Raw genomic sequence first — 23,078 nt, 5'->3', positions numbered from 1 at the left:
ATATCTGTGGTCCAGACCATTGGCCGAATGGAGTAAAATAGTAAAAGGACAAAGAGTGTGTGACAACTCTATTTTAAGGACCTTCTCAGAGGCAATCTCAGGACTTTTCTACGTTATTCAGAACGTAGTCATGGAATTACATCTTGCTACAGAGAAGACTGGGAAATACAGCCTTTAGGCTTTGCAGTCATGTGACTAGGAGGCCTATTACTGTGGGAGAAGGGGAGACAGATATTAGGGACCACCAGCAGTTTGTGCTACACATAGCCAGTAAGTGACAGAGTTCTAACAGATACTGGAGCACCCGCTTTGCCCTGTTGGTCCTTCCACTACTCCTTAGAGCTTAACTGTTACAGCAGAGAGTTAGAAGCTTCAACTTGAGAGTCAGACTGCCTGGGTTCAAACCCCATTTCAGTCATTCTCTGGATATATAACCTTGGAGAAGTTACTTGACTTTTCTGTGCCTCAGTTTGCCCGTCTGAAAATGGGGAAATAATAGTATGTACCTCATAGGGTTGATGTGAAGGCTAAATGAATAATTATCATTAAAACGCTTTAACGGTGCCTGGTATATAGAAGTGTTTGCTATTAACAGACACAATTTCAATGGACTCTCCTTTTGAGCCTGAGCACAAATGTTCTTGGAGACACCCCTACTCCTGCCTACCATTTTTTCCTACAGCTGTTTGCCCCAGGACCCCATCCCCATTCACCTGCCTCACTACTTGTTCTAGTAACTGTGCACACGTTCAGAGAGCAGTATAAGAGCACCTCCTGATTACAGAAAACTCCCTCTTAGATATACCCAGGGACTCCACTCTGAAGAATTCATGCAAATGTGAAGTTTGATGGTGTACCCAAGATTGGCTGAGAGGCCAGCTTTCTTCCAGTTTCCCTATCTGCTAGCTCTTGAGTATATTCTGCCCTCCATAGAGTTTTCAATGGCTGGTTTTCAGAAGTGTATCACCAAGCCTTCCTTCTGAGGCACCCCACTTCCCCAGAGCCACGGTTTAAAGGAAAGAGAACCCAACATTTATTAAGCACCAAGTACCATCTGATTTAACCCCACATAGTAGGTGCCATCCCATTCTGGAGGTAACATAGCTAATGAGAGGGCTCCAACCTTGATTTTCTGGCTCTGCATTGTTTGTGTTATACAACCTTGATCTTTTCTCTCTTCAGAAGGTCATTTAGGAGGTGGCAGAAGATGTGAGTCACTTACAAAAGGATGTCGTATGAATCAGAGAATAACAGCTCTTTAGTAATAGAAGGAAATAGAGAATTTGCTGGTCAAGGCAAATAGCACTTTCTAAATTGGCTCAGCATTTACATCCGTGAACCTCTTTTCTAACAGCAGTTAATGATCTTGTGAGTCAGGAAAATGATTCCATAATTGCCCTACCTCACATGCATCTCTACAAAGTATATTTAGATATGCCTTAGATTTTTGGCTTTGTCATCCTTTATAATAGAATAGCATTGTATGTTACATTACATATTTTTTAGATGGGAAAATTTGTCAAAGTTATCTTCCACTTCAGGATACTGAGGTATACTAGCATACTCTGAAAAATATAAATTATTAGTTCCATTCTCATCCTGCTTTCATATTTACCTGAACTGGTAAGCAAATCAGAAAAGTTAGTAATAATGAAACACAGTGTTCCTGATTCAACAACAGTGAACTTTTTCAATATTCAACGAACATTTAATGATTCCCTCTTTAGTGAACTTTTCCTTTAGTATATAATCAATTACGCTTTGAAGTCTTTTCCATAAAGAAAAGCAAAACAAAACCTTCCTTTTTGCCTACATTCTCACTTAGATAAAAAGCCTATACATCTTGTTACATTGTATCAGTTACCATTTGCAGCACATCAAACCACCCCAAAGCTCAGTGGTTAAAACAGCAACCACTTATTTAGCTCCTGACCCATGTAGGTTCACAGTTTTTGGCTGGGTTCAGCTAGTTAGGTCAATTGGTGGCTAACTGGTCTGTGATGTCCTCAGCAGGGCTGGCTTGTTTTGCTCCTGATGGTCTCTCATCTTCCAGAAGGCTAGCCTGGGCTTGTTCATATGGATTCTAGGCAGGGTTCAGTGACGTTCTTTGACAACTCCCTCTTTGACCTTCTTTCTTTCATTATTTTTAGTGATACCTTTCTTTCCTGGCTTCCCTCCTATCTCTCTTGCAGTGCATCCACCTGTTCATCCATCCATCCACCCATCCACCCATCCACCCATCCACCCATCCACCCATCCACCCATCCACTCATCCACCCATCCACCCATCTGTGAAAGCCTACCATATTCTAGGCTCTGTGCTAGGCACTGTGGATACAAAGACAAATAAACTGTATTCCCTGATGTGACTTCCGAAGAAAATGACAGACCAGTTATAGGATAATCTGTCTTAGTCCCTTACTGCTGCTGTAACAGAAATGCCACAAGTGGATGGCTTTAAAGAACAGAAATTTATTTTCTCACAGCTCAGGAGGCTAGAAGCCACACTCTGAATCCAGGGTGTGGCTCCAGAGGGGAGGTCCTTGTCTGTTTCAGCTTCTAGTAGCTTGCAATACTTAGAGTTCCTGGGCTTGTAAATTTATCAGCCTCCATCACCATCGTGTAGTGTCTGTCTTCCCCCTGCATCTGCTTGCTTCTGTGTCTAATCTGCTCCTTTTATAACTCAGGGTGATTAAATTTAGGGCACACCCTACACTGACTTGACCTTATTAACATAACAAAGAAAACCCTATTCCCAAACGGGATTAAATTCACAGCTATAGGGATTAGGATTCGAACACATGTTTTGGAGGGGACACAATTCAATCCATAACAAGAGGCAGACCAATGTGCCAATACCAGGGTGTGATCGGTGCTGTGAGAGAGAGAGAGAGAGCGCGCAAGCAGGATGGTACAAACTGCAGAGAAGGAGTCTCTCATTGAGGCATGTTCTCTGCTTCCTCTCCTTCCTTGTGCTTCTAAACATCACCATTATCCAAAGTTCCAACCTGAAAATTCCCTCTCACTCTGTTCACTTGCCCCAGGTGTTAGCATCTATTCCTGTGAATTCATTTCTCATCCATATGCATATGATCCCAATCCAGGTTCTCTAGTTGATTTCTCTCGCCTGAGCACCAGGTCTGCATAGCAAACTGATGCCTGCACCACGACAAAAGCACCTCAGTTCAGCACGCTCAAAGCTCAACTCATAATCGCCTGCTGGAAACCTGTTCTTCTTCCTGTGTTTTCCACTGCAGTTAACGACAAGACCATCCACATAGTTCCCGAATCTGGAGCTTGGAAATCACATCGTCATTATAGCTACTTCTTTATTGAACACTTACTAGTGACTTGGCCAGTCATGGTGCCAAGTACTTTGCATGAGTGCTCTCATTTAAGCCTCATAATGCCCATATATTGGAGGCATGTATATCCCCGTTTCATGAAGGCAGAAGCAGAAGGTCAGAGTGCTTAAGTACTTGCCCAAATTCTGGCGGTTTAATGGCAGAAACTGTATTCAAACACTATTCTCATTGGCTCCAAAGCCTGTGCTCTGAAACATTTAAATCACACAGAGAAGCCACATATATGGGACTGCAGAGGTGATTCGTTTGCCAGAGAAATGATCTCTCAAATGTTTTAAGATGTTGAAAGATGCAAACAAGAATCTGGATTTCAGGGTTAACTGGCCGCACGTTCCCAATGGCAGCAGGCACCGCAGATGAGTGGCAGCCATCCCCTTTAGAAGGGGTGTGCCTTCTCTGGTTCCAGTCTCTGCCCGTCCCTGTTGTCTCACACCTGGCTCCTGCTGGCATTTGAGTTTCTGACTCCCTTTACATTGTTCTGGACTCTGCCCTCTTTTCCATTCCATCCATCCTCCAGCTAGTCCCGGAATCTACAACTCATGGCGACCCCATGTGTGCTGGAGTAGAATTGTCCTCCACAGAGTTTTCAACGGCTGATTTTTCAGAAACGGGTGACTTTCTTCTGAGCAACTCTGGGTGGACTGAAAGCTCCACCCTTTTAGTTAGCAGCTGAGTACATTAACAGTTCGCATCGCCCAGGGAGTCCATACCCATGCACGTGTATGGTTACAAATATATCCATGTCCGTGTATGCATGTCCATCTAAGCGGCCACATATTTTATATCTCAACACAGTGGAATCACAGGGCTTAATGTTTTAACCCAAGGTTACCAAGACTTAGAAAAACTGTTGTCCCCACGCTTGTTGGGATGTGAATCTGGAAACTATACTAATGAATTAATTAGTTAATTCCTTCACAGTGGAGAACTGATAAGAACTGTGGATTCGCTTCATTAGTTGTTATGTGAAAACACATTTTGATTTTTAAACCCCCTGTGTATATTCTCCTAGGATACTTGGGATCTACCTGTGAAGAGAAGGTGGACCCCTGCGCCTCGTTTCCTTGTCAGAACAACGGGACGTGCCATGTGGACGGAGTGCACTTCAGCTGCAGCTGCAGCCCTGGCTTCACAGGGCCAGCCTGCAGCCAGCTGGTTGACTTCTGCGCCCTCAGCCCCTGTGCTCATGGCACGTGCCGCAGCGTGGGCACCAGCTACAAATGCCTCTGCGATCCAGGTTGGTACCCTCCCAGGACTGCAAATCGTTTCTTTCCCCAAGCTCAAAGAGCTTTAATTTTTTTCCCGTATCTGAACAAATGTTGGCCTGCTGAATGTAGTATATTTATAAATACACGAAAACCCCTCTAATTCAGGACACAGTTTCTCTTTAGGCTTATTTTTGGCAGGGTGGTTAAGAGCCATGGGGGCTAACCAAAAAAGATGGCAGTGCAAGTCCACCAGGCGTTCCTTGGGCACTCTATGGGGCAGTTCTACTCTGTCCTACAGGGTCACTATGAGTCGGAATTAACCCATCAGCAATGGCTTTGCTTTTGTTTTTGTCTTTTTTAATGCTATTTCCCCTTTCTGAGAGAAAGTCACATTTATCATAGAAAAAATGGAAAATACAAGAAAGTAAAATGAAGAGAAGTAAAGCCAGGCTTAATCTTAAAAAAAAAGTAATAACAGGTTAATTAGTTTCTAACAATTTGCCAGAGGCTCTTCCAACTTTTACTGAGTCACGTATCTTTTCGTACTGTGTTCTTTAGTGAACGGAATATATTCTTCCATTCTGATAGCATGAAAAGCATAATGCTATCCATTCAGAATTTTGTTGTCTGTTAATGTGATTACTCTGTGCATATACTCTGTGTTTTGTGTGGTGTAAGACCTCTGACTCCCTGTGTAAATGTTGAAAAGTTCACTCATATTTTCCAAATGTCTTCAGCATTTGTAAAACATTTTTATTATGAAAGTTTTGATATCCAGGAGTCAGAGTGATTACTAGTTAACATTTCTGTCTGCACAACCTTCTGCTATGGTCTGAAAAAAATGCAGGTGGGAGCTCTTTATATTCTCTCCTGCCCGTGTCTCCATTCTTGCACGAGCTAGCTCTTCAGAAGGCTCTCCAGCTTTGTGTCCCCTGGCTGGTCAGCGTGTCTACCGATATCATGGTTTTGCTTGAGTCCTGCTCTATACATGCATTGTCCTCTGCCTCAAATGCCTTCTTGATCTCCTTTCGCCCCATCTCACCTAGCAATTTCCACTTCTGGGGCTGGATAAGCTTTCTCATGTCTGAGTTCCAACAATCACCCATGACATCACTTTCATGGCCTTTGCAATAGTACATTATTTCTCCTTTCTGCCTCTCTCATCTTTACTGAAAACCTCTATTTCTTCATACAGCTTTGAGTTGCTGCAATCTGGTGCCCTGTTTTTCCATCTAAAGAACTGCCTTTGCTATTTCTCGTAGGGCAGCTCTTGTGGTAATGAACTCCCTTAGCTTTTGTTTATCTGGGAATGTCTTAATTTCACCCTAATTTTTTTTTAATTGTGCTTTAAGTGAAAGTTTACAGTTCAAGTTAGTTTCTCATACAAAAATTTATACACACATTGTTATGTGACCCTAGTTGCTCTCCCTACAATGTGACAGCACATTCCTCCTTTCCACCCCAGATTTCCCATGTCAATTCATCCAGCTCCTGTCCATTTCTACCTTCTCATCTCACCTCTGTTCAGGAGCAGCCCATTTAATCTCATGTATCTGCTTGAACTAAGAAGCACACTCTTAATGAGTGTCATTTTACGTCTTATAGTCCAGTCTAATCTTTGTCTGAAGAGTTGACTTCAGAAATAGTTTTAGTTTTGGGGTAACAAAGAGTTCAGGGGCCATGTCTTCTGGGGTCCCTCCAGTCTCAGTAAGACCATTAAGTCTGGCCTTTTTACTAGAATTTGAGTTCTGCACCCCAATTTTCTCCTGCCCCATCAGGGACTGTCCGTTGTGTTCCCTGTCAGGGCGGGCAGTCATTGGTGGTAGCCAGGCACCATCTAGTTCTTCTGGTCTCAGGCTGATGGAGTCTCTGGTTTATGTGGCCCTTTCTGTCTCTTGGGCTAATGTTTTCCTTGTGTCTTTGGTGTGCTTCATCTCCTTTGCTCCAGGTGGGTTGGGACCAATTGATGCGTCTTAGATAGATGGCTGCTAACTAACTTTTAAGACCCCAGATGGCACTCACCAAAGCAGAATGCAGAACATTTTCTTAGTAAACTTTGTTATGCCAATTGACCTAGATGTCCCTGAAACACCAGACCCCTGCGCCTGCTACACTATCCTTTGAAGTGTATTCAGGAAACTTCTTAGCTTTTGGTTTAGTCCAGTTGTGCTGACTTCTCCTGTATTGTGTGTTGTCCTTCTCTTCACCTAAGATAATTCATGTCTTCTCTACTTAGTGAATTCCCCTCTCTCTCCTTCCCCACCCTCGTAACCATCAAAGAATGTTTTCTTCTGTGTTTAAACCTTATTTTGAGTTCTTAAAATAGTGGCCTCATGCAATATTTGTCCTTTTGCAATTGATTAATTTCACTCAGCATAATGCCTTCCAGATTCATCCATGTTATGTTTTCCCTGATTCATTGTTATTCTTTATGGTTGCATAGTATTCCATTGTGTGAATATACCGTAATTTGTTTATCCATTCATCCGTCGATGGGCACCTAGGTTGTTTCCATCTTTTTGTTCTTGTGAGCAGTGTTGCAGTGAACATGGGTGTGCATATATCTATTTGTGTGCTGGCTCTTATTTCTTTAGGATATGTTCCAAGGAGTGGTATTGCTGGATCATATGGTACTTCTATTTCTAGCTTTTAAAGGAAGCACCAAATCAATTTCCAAAGTGGTTGTACCATTTTACATTCCCACCAGCAGTGTATAAGTGCTCTGGTCTCTCCACAACCTCCCCAACATTTATTATTTTGTGTTTTTTGGATGAATGCTAGCCTTGTTGGGGTGAGGTGATATCTCATTGTAGTTTTGATTTGCATTTCTCTAATGGCTAATAGGAAACACTGGTGGCATAGTGGTTAAGTGCTACAGCTGCTAACCAAGAGGTTGGCGGTTCAAATCCTCCAGGGGCTCCTTGGAAACTCTATGGGGCAGTTCTACTCTGTCTTATAGGATCGCTATGAGTCCGAATCGACTCAACGGCAGTGGGTTTTTTTTTAATGGCTAATGATCATGAGCGTTTCCTCATGCATCTGTTAGCCACCTGAATGTCTTCTTTGGTTAAGTGCCTGTTCATATCCTTTGCCCATTTTTTAGTTATTTGTCTTTTTGTTGTTGAGGTTTTGCAGTATTTTAGAGATTTTAGAGATTAGACCCTGATCAGATTTGTCATAGCCAAAAATTTTTTCCAAGTCCGTAAGTTGTCTTTTTACTCTTTTGGTGAAGTCTTTTGATGAGCAGAAGTGTTTGATTTTTAGAAGCTCCCAGTTATCTAATTACTCTTCTGGTGTTTGTGCATTGTTAGTTATGGTTTGTATTCTGCTTATGCCATGTATTGGGCCTCCTAGTGTTGTCGCTATCTTTTCTTCCGTGATCTTTATCGTTTTAGAATTTCTATTTAGGTCTTTGATCCATTTTGAATTAGTTTTTGTTTATGGTGTGAGGTATGGGTCTTGTTTCATTTTTTTGCAGATGAATATTCAGTTATGCCAGTCACCTTCATTTTTGAAGGTCAGTTTTGACAGATATAGAATTCTTCATTGATAGTTTTTTTTTTCTTTCTTTCAGCTCTTAAAATATGTCATCCCCATACCTGTGGGTATCCATGGTTTCTGAGGAGAAATTGGCACTTAATTGGAGTTATAGGGAAATAAAACTAAGCATTTGAAGACTATTTCATATAGACTCTTGCTTTTTTGGTTTTCTAAGGAATCTTGGGATTGATATTTTGCTCTTTCCCCTCTGCCCTGAAATCCAGAGAATATGGGGTTATTTTATCTGCTTGGTGACAGTTTGAGGTTTTTTATAAACCTAGAGGTAAAAAAGTTCCTCTGATTCAGTATCTGACATGGAGATACTTTTCTGGGTTGACACCCACCCTCTCCTGTCAGAGCCATGGTGGGCAGAGGACTAGCTACCCCGTGGGACCCGTTTTCTTCCATGTGTTTCGCAGTGTGTGTGCTGTGAAGCTGAGCATTTTGAGTGCAGAGGCCATGCAGGTATGTGACCTTACCTATTGGAAGGGCAGACCACTAAGACCATGGTGTGTTTGCAGCCTAAGCAAGCTGCAACTGTGCTGGGGGGGAGGGGGTCAAGGTCTTATTCAGGTCAGGACTTATGAGCACATGGTTTCCAAAGTGCTGCTCTAGCTATTATCACTCATAGGATAAATCCTCTCAGCAGCACAATCTTCTTGTCATGACCTTTCCCAATACTTCATTACCTGTCTCCTGAGAGGTCGATTTCCCAAGGCAAAGCCCTGTAAAAGAAGACTCAGATATTATAAGACTGGAAAACACCTACAGTTCCTGCTTCCCTTCTACTCTAACTTCCTTTCTTGACTACAGTAAATGTTTCCTTATATTTAATTAATGTATTTTTAAAACTCTAAATTTAAAGCTAAGTGCTTCTTTTTAATAATACTAAGTAAAATATTTCAACCTGTGTGAGGAAGCTTCCAAATCTGTTGCCATCAAGTCAATTCTGACTCGTAGCAACCCTATAAGAACTGCCCCATAGGGTCCCCAAGGCTGTAGTCTTCACGGGAGCAGGCTGCCACATCTTTCCGCCATGGAGCACATGGTGGGTTCAAACTATTGGCCGTTTGGTTAGCAGCTGAACATTAAACTAGTGCACCGCCAGGGCTCCTTGAGGAAAAAAAAAAACCCAAACTAAACTTGTTGCCGCCAAGTCGATTCTGACTCATAGTGACCCTATACGTGGTCCTAAATAGAAAATGGCCTGCCTAGAGTTTCTGTTTCCACACTGGGACACATAGCAGATAGTAGTAGAATGACTATATTAAGGAGACCCCAACTTGGACTTCCTGCATGATACAAATGGTTAAGCACTCCACTACTAACACAAAGGTTGGCGTTCTGGAAGAAATGTCTGTCGATCTACTTGTGAAAGATAACAGCCATTGAAAACCCTGTGAAGCACAGTTTTACTCTGACACATGTGGGGTTTCCATTAGTTGGAATCAACTTGATGACAACTAGTTTCATTTTTTTTTTTTTTAAACTTATTAACTGTATGATCAGAGGAAATTTACAGGACATCTGGGCCTCGGTTTCCTCATCTGTTAAAGACAGATGAGGGTCGTGTGTGAGGACATTAAATGGGAAGGTATGTGGCACATTTCCTGGCATGGAGTAATCAAAGCTGTTCATCTTTCCTTCCATCCATGGAGCTCACACAGGTCTCCTCAAGCCACGTTACCCCCCACCTCGCGCTGCTGTCAAGTCACGTAGGGGTGGAATATCTCCTATTTAATTTCCACCTTTCCCATCCTCTGTCCTCTGCTACAACTTCATTCATGTCCATTTAGAGCACTGAACTTGGTAATAGCCTACAATCTTGCTTGAGCACTGACCACAGCAAATTATCAAGCAGCCTTGAAAAACCTGGAGAAACTTGTGATCCATCCTACGAGACCTTCGTTTACTGGGCAGTCTCCTGGGGTAGAGCCTCGGAATTCTGTCATTGCTTCCTCATAGAACTGGGGAGACAGCATTGCTCTCTGAGAGGGTGCGTCCTCAGATCATTAGGTGACATTGTGTGACATAAAAAAAACTCCTTAACATCTGGTTAGAATTTACATTTTAAGAGGTAAAAATGACACGCCTTCAAATGGAAAATTCTAGTCTTCATCTTTTGGAGCATGTAATTGCTTTACTGCTAGTTTGCATAATAGAAGACTGTCATGAGAACAGGTGAAATTGGGTATCTAGCTGAAGAGCAGCAAGCCTGGTCATCTCTATAGGGAGGGAACAGATCCCATTGCATAAAATGGCAGCAGATTGAAGTCACGTCAGGCTGGTAATTATTTCCCACCTGACAAAACGCCACTATGATTACTGCAAATCAGATTTGCCAGGTGCTTATTTTCAAACCTCATTTTTAGTTTATCAGACAGGGGATTTCTGATGGGATTTTAATATTAAATAATAAAATGTCGGCCCTGAGTAATCACTGAAATGTTATTTTCCACTAACTGCGTTAAGTGATAGGCCGCGCATTCTCTAAAAAACTTGCAAATTGAAATCTCCCAAAGACTGGAGAAACTGAGAGCTCAGAGGTGCTGCAGGCTTTTCTGGGTAACAGGGCCACAGTGAGGCAGAACTCACCCCGGGGGGTGTGCCAGCACCTTCGCATGTGGGAGCCCTGAGATTTCATGTATCCTCAGTAAGATGGTGGCATCCGGAGATGGCCGTTTGGAGAATGAATGCTGTAGATGACTGATACCGGAAGGAATTCCTGGTGAGAAGGGAATTGGTTTGCCTGAGTTCCCTGGTCTTGGGCCCTACCTACTGCACGTGAGTTATTATGCATGCTAAGCTCATTCCCTGAATTGAGTTAATGCTGCCATTACGGAATGGCCCTCAATTAAGGTATGTAAACTATAAGGCACTAGAGGATTTTTACATGTAAATACGTATATCAGGTTTGATATTCATGAACAACATCTTAGACAGTTGTGAGTTCAACTGCAGCTGAGGTCACAGACTAGACCTGCAATGAGTTGCCGACCAAGTTGCCTATTCTTCTTCACCAAAGGGCTGGTAACTCAATGAGATCATTCAGATAATATCATAGACTGTAAAGTAAATGAAGTTTAGGCTTTTTCCAAGTGAAATTTTTCCAAGGAAATTATATCTATAGGAATTTTAGGTACTGCTTTTTCTGTCGTCTACATACAACCGGTATGTGGTCTGTATTTCCGGTCTGTCTGACCTGACATTGGGTCCCCACTGGTGCAAATGGTTTGTGCTCGACTGTTAACATAAAGGTTGGTGGTTTAAATCCACCCTGCAGTACCACGGAAGAAAAGACCTGGCGATCTGTTTCCATTAAGATTACAGCCAAGAAAACTCAATGGAGCAGCTCTATTCTAACACATGCAGCCGCCATGAGTTGGAATTGACTTGATGGCAACTAACAACAACACCAACAACATGAGCTGAAATATGCAGCTGGCACTACTTCCTTCTATTAAACTCTGACTTTGCAATATTCACACTCTGCTGGAAGCAGAATCTCAGAGACAGAACTCAGTGGTCAGGATTTTAATATCAATTGAACAGTAATAAAGAAATAAGTGTACCCACAAAAATACAAAGACACTTAGCTTGCTAATGAACGTCTAATTGCATTTAGATGATTGGATAGGTCCAGTGGACAACCATTCATCTCTTATTCACCAGAAAACTTTGCCTGGTTCACGAGGATGGTGTTTAACCTGCTATGGGAGTTTCCTGACCTGCACATCATACTATTCTTGATAATTTTAGCTTGTCTAGAATATATCAGCTCCTTTTCCTGGCCCCTAGGCCAGTTATCATACCCTTCCTTTGCTGTATTCCAAAATATGATACCTACCCTCCCCGCCTGGATTCCTAATAGAATCTTGTCTATCTAGCTGCTGCTGTAGTAAGGGAGGTTTGCCTCACCCTTTATCATTGGTACTGTACCTGAGAATAAGTTTAATCTCTACATTGACATCACAATGACACTAAGAACTGAGGAAGAGAAAGGCAGCCCTGACATCTGGGAGCTGCATTAACCCATTTCCTTGGAATAAATCTCTCTCTCTTGCTATGTATGTATATATATGTACATGTATATATATATATGGAAACCCTGGTGGTGTAGCAGTTAAGATCTACGGCTGCTAACCAGAAGGTCGGCAGTTGGAATCCACCAGACACTCCTTGGAAACCCTATGGGGCAGTTCTGCTCTGTCCTATAGGGTCGCTATGAATCAGAATCAACTTGACGGCAATGAATTTGGTTTGGTTTTTTTACATATATGTATCCGTATATATGTATATGTATGTATATAAACTCCTTGCTGTCAAGTTGATTTGGTGTATATATATATGTATATAGATAGATAGATAAATAGATGATAGATAGACAGACAGACAGATAGATATACGTTTCACTCGTTTTGCTTCTCTAGAGAACCCAGCCCAAGACAGGTGCTAAAGAAAGCCAAGCCAAAGGAACTATTAAGATAGATGTGGATGAGAGTATAGAAAGAAAGGACGATAACTGGGGAGAGTGTTGGAGAGTTCTTGTGCTGAGGTGGGAGGTAGAAGCAGCAGCAGAAGACAGTAGAGTGGCCATCATTGAGTTAGAAGGGTTACTGGGAGAGGCCAGTGCTGTGGAGGTTAGTTGGCGTGAGGGGAGAGAGAAGGAGTGAGAGAGCCTAGTTAGGAGTGTAGGAGCAGGGGACTTAGTGAGGAGCTAAGCCAGACTTACCCACTGTCAGACCCTGCGGGACCTGTCATAATGGTGTTTCAAAATGCCGTCATGGCCGTACTTCACTGCCATTTTGTTTTGGTTATAATTTTTCTGTCAGTTCAGGGAGAATTCGTGATATTTGCCTTCTTTAGGCTAGTAATCTACAAATGGAGGAAGGACATTGGTAATGGGTGGAGGGCAGTTGCTGGTAGACCATATGGACTTTTTATGAGATTCCTGATTTTAAAAACATTCACAAGGCTGATTTTTAACCTCACTTTCAGTGGCTAATCCATATGTAAAAGTGTTAATGAGCTGACCTTTAATCACAAGGGATTTCTGTGCACACCGCTCCCCAGCTCCCTCAGAAATCTCATAGTTCAAAACTAGTTCAGAGCTGAACTAATACTGAAAAGACATGATGTTTATTTACTAGCAGTATGAGTTAACACAGTCTGTGAGGACAGCAGAAATCTGTTTGCATCATCTTACCTGGAATGAAAGCTAGAAATGGCAGCTGCTCATAGCTTAGGTCACTAATCGGTTCATTGCTGAGGATGGCTCTATTTGCAGCATTGCCAGCACATAATTTTAGGAAATTCCCGTCAGGCTTATGGCCATGGAGGTCGGATGGGAGTGTATCTAAAACTATTTTGTAATTGAGCCATTGACTCATATTTCGTTCTGTGTCTGGAAATTATTATGATCTGATGGCTAATAGTTTTGGGCTTGCTGGAATGTCTGGGGATCTGGAATTTAGGACTGCAATTCTCAATGCCTTGCCTGTCTTACTTGGTGTAATGGAAAGGAGCCTGGCTTAGACTTAAGAAGAACCGAGTTTGAGTTCCAGCTTTATCACCAAACAGCTGTGCTATTGGCCTCTGTCAGCCTTAGTTTCTGCTTCTTTAAAATGGAGATGAACTTAACTCCTGGGAAGCTCAAATGAGACATATGTGCTGATCTACTTTGTAATCCAGAAGATAATGGAAGAGTAGTACAAATGTCATGTATTACTTTTCCTGGGGAAGACCACTGAGGAAATTACTAAATCTGTACTCTGATTCTTCTCATATTAGGTTCAAGATTAGAGATGGACTAGAGGTAGGAAGAAATCTCATGCTCATAGTGGGAATTCTTTAATAATGGATACGTGTCTAACTTCTTAACAGGATTTTCGGATTGCTTATTGCCCTGACTCTGACTCTGTAACTGTAGCGATAAACATTTTTAAATGCCAGGTGCTGGGCAAAGCCCTTTACATGAAATGCCTTCTTGAATCCCCACAATCCTTATGAAATGGGGTCCATGGTCAACAATGTCATTTCTTTGCCCACAGCCGCAAAGCTAGTTAAGGACAAAGCTGGGGTTTGAGCCTGGGCAATTGGGCTTCAGAGCGTGTAATGGTGACCACTGGTCTCCATGACCTCAGAGTAAACAGGAAATGGGGTTGAACTGTGATGTTGACTCACCAGCAGTAAATAAGTGGAAAACGAGACACTTAGCCAGATTTGCTAAGTGGTGGTTGTCTCGATAGCCATTTCAAAGTAACACATTAAATCGATTCATCAGCCACATTGATTCAGCTCCATTGGCTCAGGCAAATGCAGTTCATCTACCCTGACTTTGCCCAGTAGCGTCCATCTGTTGAGACCATTCTACTGTCTAAACTCTGTGCCAAACTCTTGACAAACATTGTCTCCTATTTTAACCTTAGGTTATAGTATTCTATTCTTTCATTTAAGAGTGAGGAACTAAGAAGGCTTAAGTGTAAATAACAGGAGGTGGAAATGATAGAGCCCCACCTTTAACCTACTTTTGTTTACCATCAAAGCTCCTGCTCTTGACCAATAGGCTGGATTTAGCAGAAGCCTAGTTCTGGCCCCAAATTAGGTGCAAATCTGGGTGCTTGTTCTTATTTTGAGCCAATCACAAGAATTAGCTGCTAGACTCCCCTTAACTCAGCACAGCTCCTGAGATGGATCTCTAAGTGAACATCTCAAAGATATGCTTCAGACATGACCTTGACTGTGGCCCAGTGAGAGACTCTGGACCAAGAGAAGTTTCTCAAGTCCCAGCACAGAGAAGCACAAATCTGACACCCAAGGGAATTGAGCTGTTGATAGGTAGACTGGCCCCTTCTTTCACCTTTGTTACACTCTGCAGATCCAGCAATCCACAGCCTTATAATTGGTGCTGAGGGCTACCTGTGACTGAAACGTATGCTTTCAGTGGACCTGATACCTGCAGGGCATACATAATTAAAGAAACCGCTGTGCCTATGACTCAAACGAGAAGTGCAAGCATAGCAACATGACAGGTGTGTCACTCTTCAGCTTGGGCAGCTACTTTTGGGTTGTGCTGCTTGTTTTTGGAGGTCCCCAGTGCCTAGCAGAAGTTCCACCTTTTTTTCTTAGCCACCTGAATGTCTGAAAGCCTCCTGTGTTGATTATTGTATGCCATGGACTCCTCTGATGCTATTTCTTTTCACCTCGCTCTGGTGATACCGTAGTCCCTGAAATGTTCTTTCTTCTTAATGTTTTGACTTTTGTTTTTTTAGTTCTCTGTCACGAGATAGTTTTGATGTCCTGTACTTCCAGTATCATGCCTTCCCAGACAGGCTCAGGAGAAGCAATCTATAATCACTGTCCATAATGGTGGGTCCGCTGGGCCTCAGAACTCCAGGGTATGAAACAGTATACCAGTGTTCCATTATAGGTGATATCTGAGATATTTGAAAACTTATGGCAGCCTACATCCTGAGTTCCAACTAGACAACCACAAAGGAGATTTGTCTGCATGTCCTGCTTTTTTGCAGGGCCTTCTAGCCTTCAACGTGCTTTTTAATTCTTCACTGATTGGGATTTGTTTAAAAACCTGGGGACAATGCCCTGAACTTCTTCATTGGTTTTTGATCACGTCCATTGATTTTCAGTTATGAAAAGTTGCCGCATTCACTGGCAGTTATTACAAGACTGCTTCCTTTCCATGAAGATTCAGAGCCTGAAGCTGACTAACATGAGCTCCTTATTTTTTTTTTTTATCCCAGCACATTGTCAACTCAGAACAGTTACTGATCTCGCAGTGCAGCATGTCCTCTTCCCTCTCACCCAAGTACTTGCTCACACAGTGCCACAGAGCTCCGTTCGGAATGCCATTTGGCTTTGTAGGAGTTGCCTAGACAGATCTTTAGCTGTTTAGCCTACAGCCTTCATGATGCCTTGATGATTACCAGGATAGTGTTTCATTTTTATCTACCAGGTGGTTCTGACGGTACAGATCAAAGTCAGTGCCCCGAGTCTAATTCTGTAGTAAAGTGTTGTTTTGGGGTTGGATAAACCCCACTGAAAGGAGGTCTAGACTAAGATGTATGTTGTGTCTAGTGGTGTGATTTGGGGAAGATTCCCCTCATCCTCTACCCCCTAAAAATACGTTTGCTATCACTTATCTAATGTCTAGAAGTCTATCTCTATGGTTTTATTCCTTTAAATAAAGGCGTTATCCCTGGTAATTAGACCTTTGGGTCAGTTAGTTATTGCAATGTAAGAAGGCACTCCAACACTTCATTGCTTAAAACAACCACCATTCCTTGCTTCTAGCTCTGCAGGCTGACAGTAGGGCAGGGCTTAGTTGGGATGTGCCCCATGTGGGGTTGGCCGTGTTCAAGCATGCTGTCGTGGTTGTCTGTCAAGTCAGCTGAGGGCTAGCTAGTCCTGGATGGCCTCACTCAATGTCTGGCAATTTCCTGGGGTGGCGGGAGACTGAGCCACAAGTCTCTTATTATCCAGTAGGCCAGTCTGGGCATCTTCATATGGCTGCTGGGTTCCTAAAACAGCAAGAGAGGGCAAGCCCCAAAGCACAAATGCTTACAAAGCTTCCTCTTGTGCTATGTTTGCTAATGTCCCATTGGCACAAGTAAGCCACATGGCTAAGCCCAGATTCAAGAGATGGAAAAACAGACTCCATCTCTTAATGGAAGAGGCTGCAAAGTATTGGCGGACTTGTTGTTTTGTAATCTACCTTCACCTTAGACCTAAATATGTGAAGAATGTGAATGAGTTTGTGTGTTGTGTGTGTGTATATATATATTTGTAATTTTGGAGGGTGTAAGGCAGTTCTACTCTGTCGTATGGGGTCACTATGAGTCAGAATCAATTTGACAGCAGTGGGTTTGGTTTTTTTTTTTTAAGAGCAGATCTGAGTAGGAGGAAAGTTGAGAAACCAATAGCAGTGCAAGGTCTTTGATGACTTGAGAAGAAATGAGGCCTCACTTAATAGAACTTTCCTGCACAAGTGATGAGGAGTAAAGGAAGGTCTAGGAGATAAATTATTGTCTTACCTCAAAATTTTGTGTAGTTTGAGACTCATCCTTAGCTTTAGATTGAGGAAGTTTTCATATTCAACTTTAGATGATGAATGTACAGATTCTCCTAGAATCTGAAGTCACCAAATAAAAATGCACTTTTGATGTTCCACTGCTTTATGACCTCCTGAATGAACAAATATCTTAATTTTCGGCATCCTTAAAATTTGTTCAATTGAGGCAATTGAAATAGAATTCAGGATTTGCTCAAATAATTGAGCTCTAACTCTAATTTATTTGCATTTTGTTACATCCTTTATAATCCAGTTGCCTTGAGATACAGTTTAAATGGTTCATTTTCTCCAGAAAGTTCTTTAGCTGAACTCATAACTGTAAGAGTCAGCTTCAGCCCTTGAGTTAATTGCCCTTAGGGATGGGGGCCAAATGGGAAGTGCGTGTTTCTAAAAATGTGCATGAATGACTATAAGAAATTTCTTTGGTGTTGAACAGTCATTAGGACTCAGCATCTTTGCTTGAGAAATGGCAGTGACTAATAGGAAGTTCAGAGGATTGCATATTTGCGTTGTCCTTTGAATACCCCCAGTGACTGAGATGGAAAGTAATACCTACGGAAAAATCTATGATCTGCATTGTAAATTCCACACATCTAAGATTTTCTGGAAAAATCCAGAATGCAATATTTTGTTTCCCATCACACAAATACTTTGGTACCTAACTATATATCTATGTTGTTGTTGGGTACTGTCAATTCCAACTCATAGTGACCCCTTGTGACAGCGTAGAACTGCCCCATAGGGTTTCCTAGGCTGTAATCTTTACAGAAGCAGATCACGGGTCTTTCTCCCACGGACCCAGTGGATGAATTCAAACTGTCAACCTTTCAGTTAGCAGCCAAGTGCTCAACTGTTTGTGCCACCAAGGGCTCCTTATATATCTGTGAGGCCATCTTTTATGACCAGAAACAGCACTACACAGTCAGATCATGTTTCTCAATTTTTGCTTTGTAAAAATTATCACCGTGGAGTGCCTGCCATTTTCTGACAGCATTTCTTTCAGCTAGAATGTGGTTCTCCTGGGTGAAGGAAGCTGAATCAGAGATTGGGAAAAAATGGAGCTTGCTAGTCTGAGTTGAGACTTGTTTCTGTTCATTCTGCCTAGACATATGTGACATCCGGTCATATGGCTGGGGATTAAAAAATATTGTGCCATTTCCACATCCTATTACTTTCCCTATGACCTTCCTTTTTCTACCATTTGGTATTTGCTGTCAGTTTGGGATTTCTCTGCATTTCCCTCGTCTCTTAAGTAAGTCCCTAGAGCAGTGTAGTTTCTCTTAGCCTGTTTCTATAGAACTTTTGACTGTACATTTGACTGTTTGTTTATTCACCGGTGACAGGTACGTGTTCTAACTGTGTGTTTGTGGTTGGTGTATTTACATACTGAGGGGACGCCATGGCCATTAAAGTACAAAACGGAGCCATATCTGCCATTTCCTATAGAGGACTCTTGCTATTTCCCTGCATTTGTGAGAATTAGAAGTTGTGGGAGATGTTGCGTACTTTGTTATTCTTTTTTTTTTTTTTTTTAAAGTGATATTTTGTGTTTTTGGTGACCGTTTTACACAGGAGATTAGGTTCCCATTCAACAACATTTACACAAATTGTTCAATGACATTGGTTCATTGGTTGCATTCTTGACAACGCACGAACATTTCTCATTCTTTCCGCTCTGGTTGTTCTGTTTCCAGTCCTCTAGTTTCCCTGCCCCCTTACCGTCTCTCTTTTTTTTTTTTTTTTTTTAAGTAACTATTGACCCTTTGGTCTCGCATACATAGTTTTTTAAGGGAGGGCAGTACTGACAGGTGATATTCTTTATTTTGTGAGCCAATCTGTTATTCAGCTAAAAGGTGACCTCAGGGGATGGCTTCAGTTCACGGTCTTAAGAGAATCTCAGGGCAATAGTCCCTGGGAGTCCTCTAGTCTCAACCGGTGCAGTTAATTCTATTTTTTTTTTTTTTTTTAGGAATTTGAGGTTCTTTCCACATTTTTCTCCCATTCTATCTGGATCCATCTATTATGGCCCTGATCAGAATGACTGGGAGCAGTAGCTGGACACCATGTAGTTCTTCTGGCCTCAGGGTAGATGAGGCCATTGTTCATGTGGATAGTCCCATAAACTAGTTACTTCTTGGAGTCCTGGTTTCCTTCTCTCTCTTTTGTGTACTTTGCTAGTCTGGCACAGTGGTTAAGAGCTAGGCTGCTAACCAAAAGGTTGGCTGTTCGAATCCATGCTGCTCCTTGGAAACTTTATGGGGCAGTTTTACTCTGTCCTGAAGGGTTGCTGTGAGTTGGAATCAACTTGATGGCAATGGTTTTTATTTATTTGTAGTTTAGGTGGGGCTTCAGAACTTGTGTTTTTAAAAAATTCCCAGGTGGGAATAAATAAGTTTAAAAGAATTAAATATTTAAAAAACTTGTCTGTGTTTTAACCTTTTAAAATTCCTCTTTATTATTATATATACTTCCATGAAAATATTATCTAGGTTTTATTTTTTTCTCTAAGATGCTGTAACAGAATGTTAACCTTTAATGCCGCCCGTCTGTTGCTCATGCTGGGCCCAGGGTCCATCGTGCTGCGTTCCATAATGAAAATCCTCTGGACTGTGAAGGGTTAAGCCTACGTTTTCTTTTTGAAAACGCATCAACCTCCCTATCTCAAGTACAAACTAAGTTGTTTTTAGGTATATTTATCAACATGTTAGATAATCAATTGAGGGTATGAGATTATTTTATTAAATGTTTGAATTAGTGTTTGTATGTAGACATGCCATACCCCAATAATCTTTAAAGTCAAGTTGTAAAATATTATCTGGACATTGTACTTAATCTTGATTCTTGACGCTTTAATCATGGTGTTATGAGCATTTGTATTCTTAAAACTAATTTTCATAGAGAGTTGGTAAGAAAAATAGGCCATAATGGATCATTTTAATTGTAGATACTGTATGTTTGGAGGACATACTGGTGAATTTGTCAACTGTAAAGAAATATATGAATGTTAAATTTTATTATGAAAGGAAAAGGTGTTTCTTCAAGTATAAATAATTGGGCAGATTGATTTGTATCCTGGGGTCCTATATACTTTCCTTTTGGAAAAGACATTGTTCCTCTTTTGTTAAACTACTAAGTAACCTTTTTTTGTTGTTTTTATTTTAGGTGATATAGACCAGAGGCAGAATCCACCCTCTAGTGTCCAAAACCAAACCAAACCAAACCAAACCCAGTGCTGTCGAGTCGATTCTGACTCATAGCGACCTTATAGTGTCCAAAAGCAACATAAAAAAAAGCACTTAAAAGACAAAGTTAAAAAATTATGAAGAGGCCAATTTTTTTGTTTTTTTGTAAAGTAGTTCTGAAAGCAGATCCGAGAGAGGATGTTTGGAAATGTTTTGATCAAAATGGTTAGAAAAGCTCCTCAGATAATGAATATGTTTAAGGCCAAAACGCCTTTATATATGGCGGGGCATTTGCTAACGCAGCGTCACTGTTGTGTTCTGTCTCATGCCCTTCGTAAGCACAATCACAACCCGATTGTGTCATCTGAAGTATATATTCTTATTTTTTCTTAAACACTTTTGAAAGTGAATGTTATTTGTAAGGACATAACTCAGAATAATGGGTTTTTTTTTTTTTTTTTTTTTTTGGCTTTTCTGTCATATACCTAAGAATTTTTCTTTTAACTATGTTAAAACCAAAAAACCAAACCCATTGTCATCCAGTTGATTCCGACTCATAGCAACCCTAAAGGACAGGGTAGAATTGCCCCATAGGGTTTCCAAGAAGAGCCTGGTAGATTCGAACTGCTGACCTTTTGGTTATAAGCCGTAGATCTTAATCACTACACCACCAGGGTTTCCTAACTATGTGTAATTATGAATAAAAGAGATATAGAATAATTCTATAGACATTTCAAGATTTTAACCTTTCCAAAGATTTTCTGTCCTACACATTAAAAAGTGTAATTTACCTTTTGAAAACAGTTTATTAGCAATTCATCGTGTTATGTTGCTATGTTTTTAAAATGTCTTCTCTTCTAGTAAGATCTCTTTATAGACTATAAAAGGAGCCCTGGCGATGCAGTGGTTAAGTGCTGGTCTGCTAACTGAAAGGCCTGTGATTCGAACCTACCAGCTGCTCTGCAGGAGAAAGATGTGGCAGTCTGCTTCCGTAAAGATTACAGCCTTGGAATCCCTATGGGGCAGTTCTACCCTGTCCTGTAGGGTTGCTATGAATCAGAATTGATTCAACGGCAGTAGGTTTGGTTGCGCTTGATTGTAGGTATAAGACTTGCCCTCCTCCCCTGCCCCCACCAAAACCCTTAATTAAAAAGATCTTTTCTAATATTACTTAGTCTCCCCAATGTTAGAGGTAGATTATTGTTACGGTTTCCTTCAGCAATCAGCGACATGATTAGGGGTTGTAATCCTTCAGATAAAATACCCATAAAGCATCTATGATATTAACCCTTTGTATGACACAAGTAATCTGTTGCACAAAATCAGAAAATATGAATATGCTGGCTAAAATATAAAAAAAAATCCTTAATTTCAGCACCCAACAAACCCACTGCTAATTTTGAGATACATCTCCCTGGGTATTTTTATGCATATTTTTACATGGCAAAAATTTTCAAAGACAAGGAGTCTTGCTGTATTTACATGCACAAATGTAGTCCTGCCCTCTGAGTCCGTTTTCCTAGCAAATTCAGTTCACCCAATTTGATTGAGCATCCGTATTCACCAGCTTGTGGACTAAAGAGATGGAAAGAGAACTGACAGTTGTTACAGAGGAAATAGAGTCTGGGGCCAGAGATTGGGCAATTGAGCCAAAGTTTCACTGCCAACCAGGAAAGCGGATCTAGCTTGGGGGGTGGTCTCAAGAGGATGAGGCCAAGAAAAAGGATTAGTTTTTTTTAAAGCCAAAAACGTAAATAGACCCTGCCTCATGTTAGAAAACCCAGGTCTTTGAGTGTCAGCTCGTGAAAACACCCATCCACCAGGCATCATGGAAATGCTGAGCTGGCGCCATTTGTGCTTTTCCATAAGTGGTTTTTGCTGCCCACGTGAAGCAATGACTCAGGATAATGGCGCCCTTCATGGTTATGATGGTGAAATAGGAGCACTTATTTCAGAATTGGAAACCCTGATGGTGCAGTGGTTAAGACCTATTGCTGCTAACCAAAAGGTCAGCAGTTCAAATCCACCAGGCTCTCCTTGGAAACCCTATGGGGCAGTTCCACTCTGTCCTGTACAGTTGCTACGAGCCGGAATGGACTCAGTGACAACAGGTTTGGTTTTTTGGTTTTATTTCAGAATTATGGTACCTGTGTTGTCTTTTTTTTTTTTTCTTTCTTAATTTTGTTGTGTTTTAGGTGAAAGTTTACAGCACCAATTGGTTTTTCATTCAAAAATCTACACACAAATTGCTTTGTGACATTGATCGGCACTCTCCACCTCTCCCTTTCCACTCTGGATTCTCTATGTCTGTCTGTCCAGTTTTCCTGCCTCTTCCTGCCGTTTTGTCTTTCCTCTTGGGCAGGCATTGCCCATTTGGTCTTGTATGCTTGATTGAACTAAGAAGCACGTTCCTCATTTGTGTTACTATTTGTTTTATAGGCCTATGTAATGTTTCACTGAAAGGTGGACTTTGGGAGTGGCTTCAGTTCTGAGTTCTCAGGGTGTCTGGGGCCCAGTCTAGGGGCTGTGTTGTCTTTTTAATTCCTATTTATACTGTGGTATACATCACATTTATTAGGCATTTATTAAGACACAGAATTAGGTTGTATGTTGTCAATCTAAAATGGTAGCATTAGGAGCATCAGTACTCATCTAACTTCAGGGGGATAATGACAATGAAGATCAGCACAAGGCT

The 23,078-nt window shown here is 41.4% G+C and overlaps 1 protein-coding gene across 1 annotated transcript in view; it reads left to right on the top strand.

Annotated features, from left to right (window-relative positions):
• DNER (delta/notch like EGF repeat containing) overlaps positions 1 to 23,078 on the top strand; it is a 371,552-nt gene that overhangs the window by 286,065 nt on the left and 62,409 nt on the right. Inside the window, exon 8 of the mRNA XM_049888408.1 lies at positions 4,378 to 4,602. Coding sequence (XP_049744365.1) covers positions 4,378 to 4,602 — 225 coding nt within the window. The remainder of the gene's footprint in view (positions 1 to 4,377; positions 4,603 to 23,078) is intronic.

Source organism: Elephas maximus, chromosome 6 (assembly GCF_024166365.1).
Source record: "Elephas maximus indicus isolate mEleMax1 chromosome 6, mEleMax1 primary haplotype, whole genome shotgun sequence".
NCBI classification, from domain to species: domain Eukaryota; kingdom Metazoa; phylum Chordata; class Mammalia; order Proboscidea; family Elephantidae; genus Elephas; species Elephas maximus.
The sequence above is the reverse complement of the archived record's forward strand: the minus strand, read 5'-3'. Positions and strand labels throughout refer to the sequence as shown.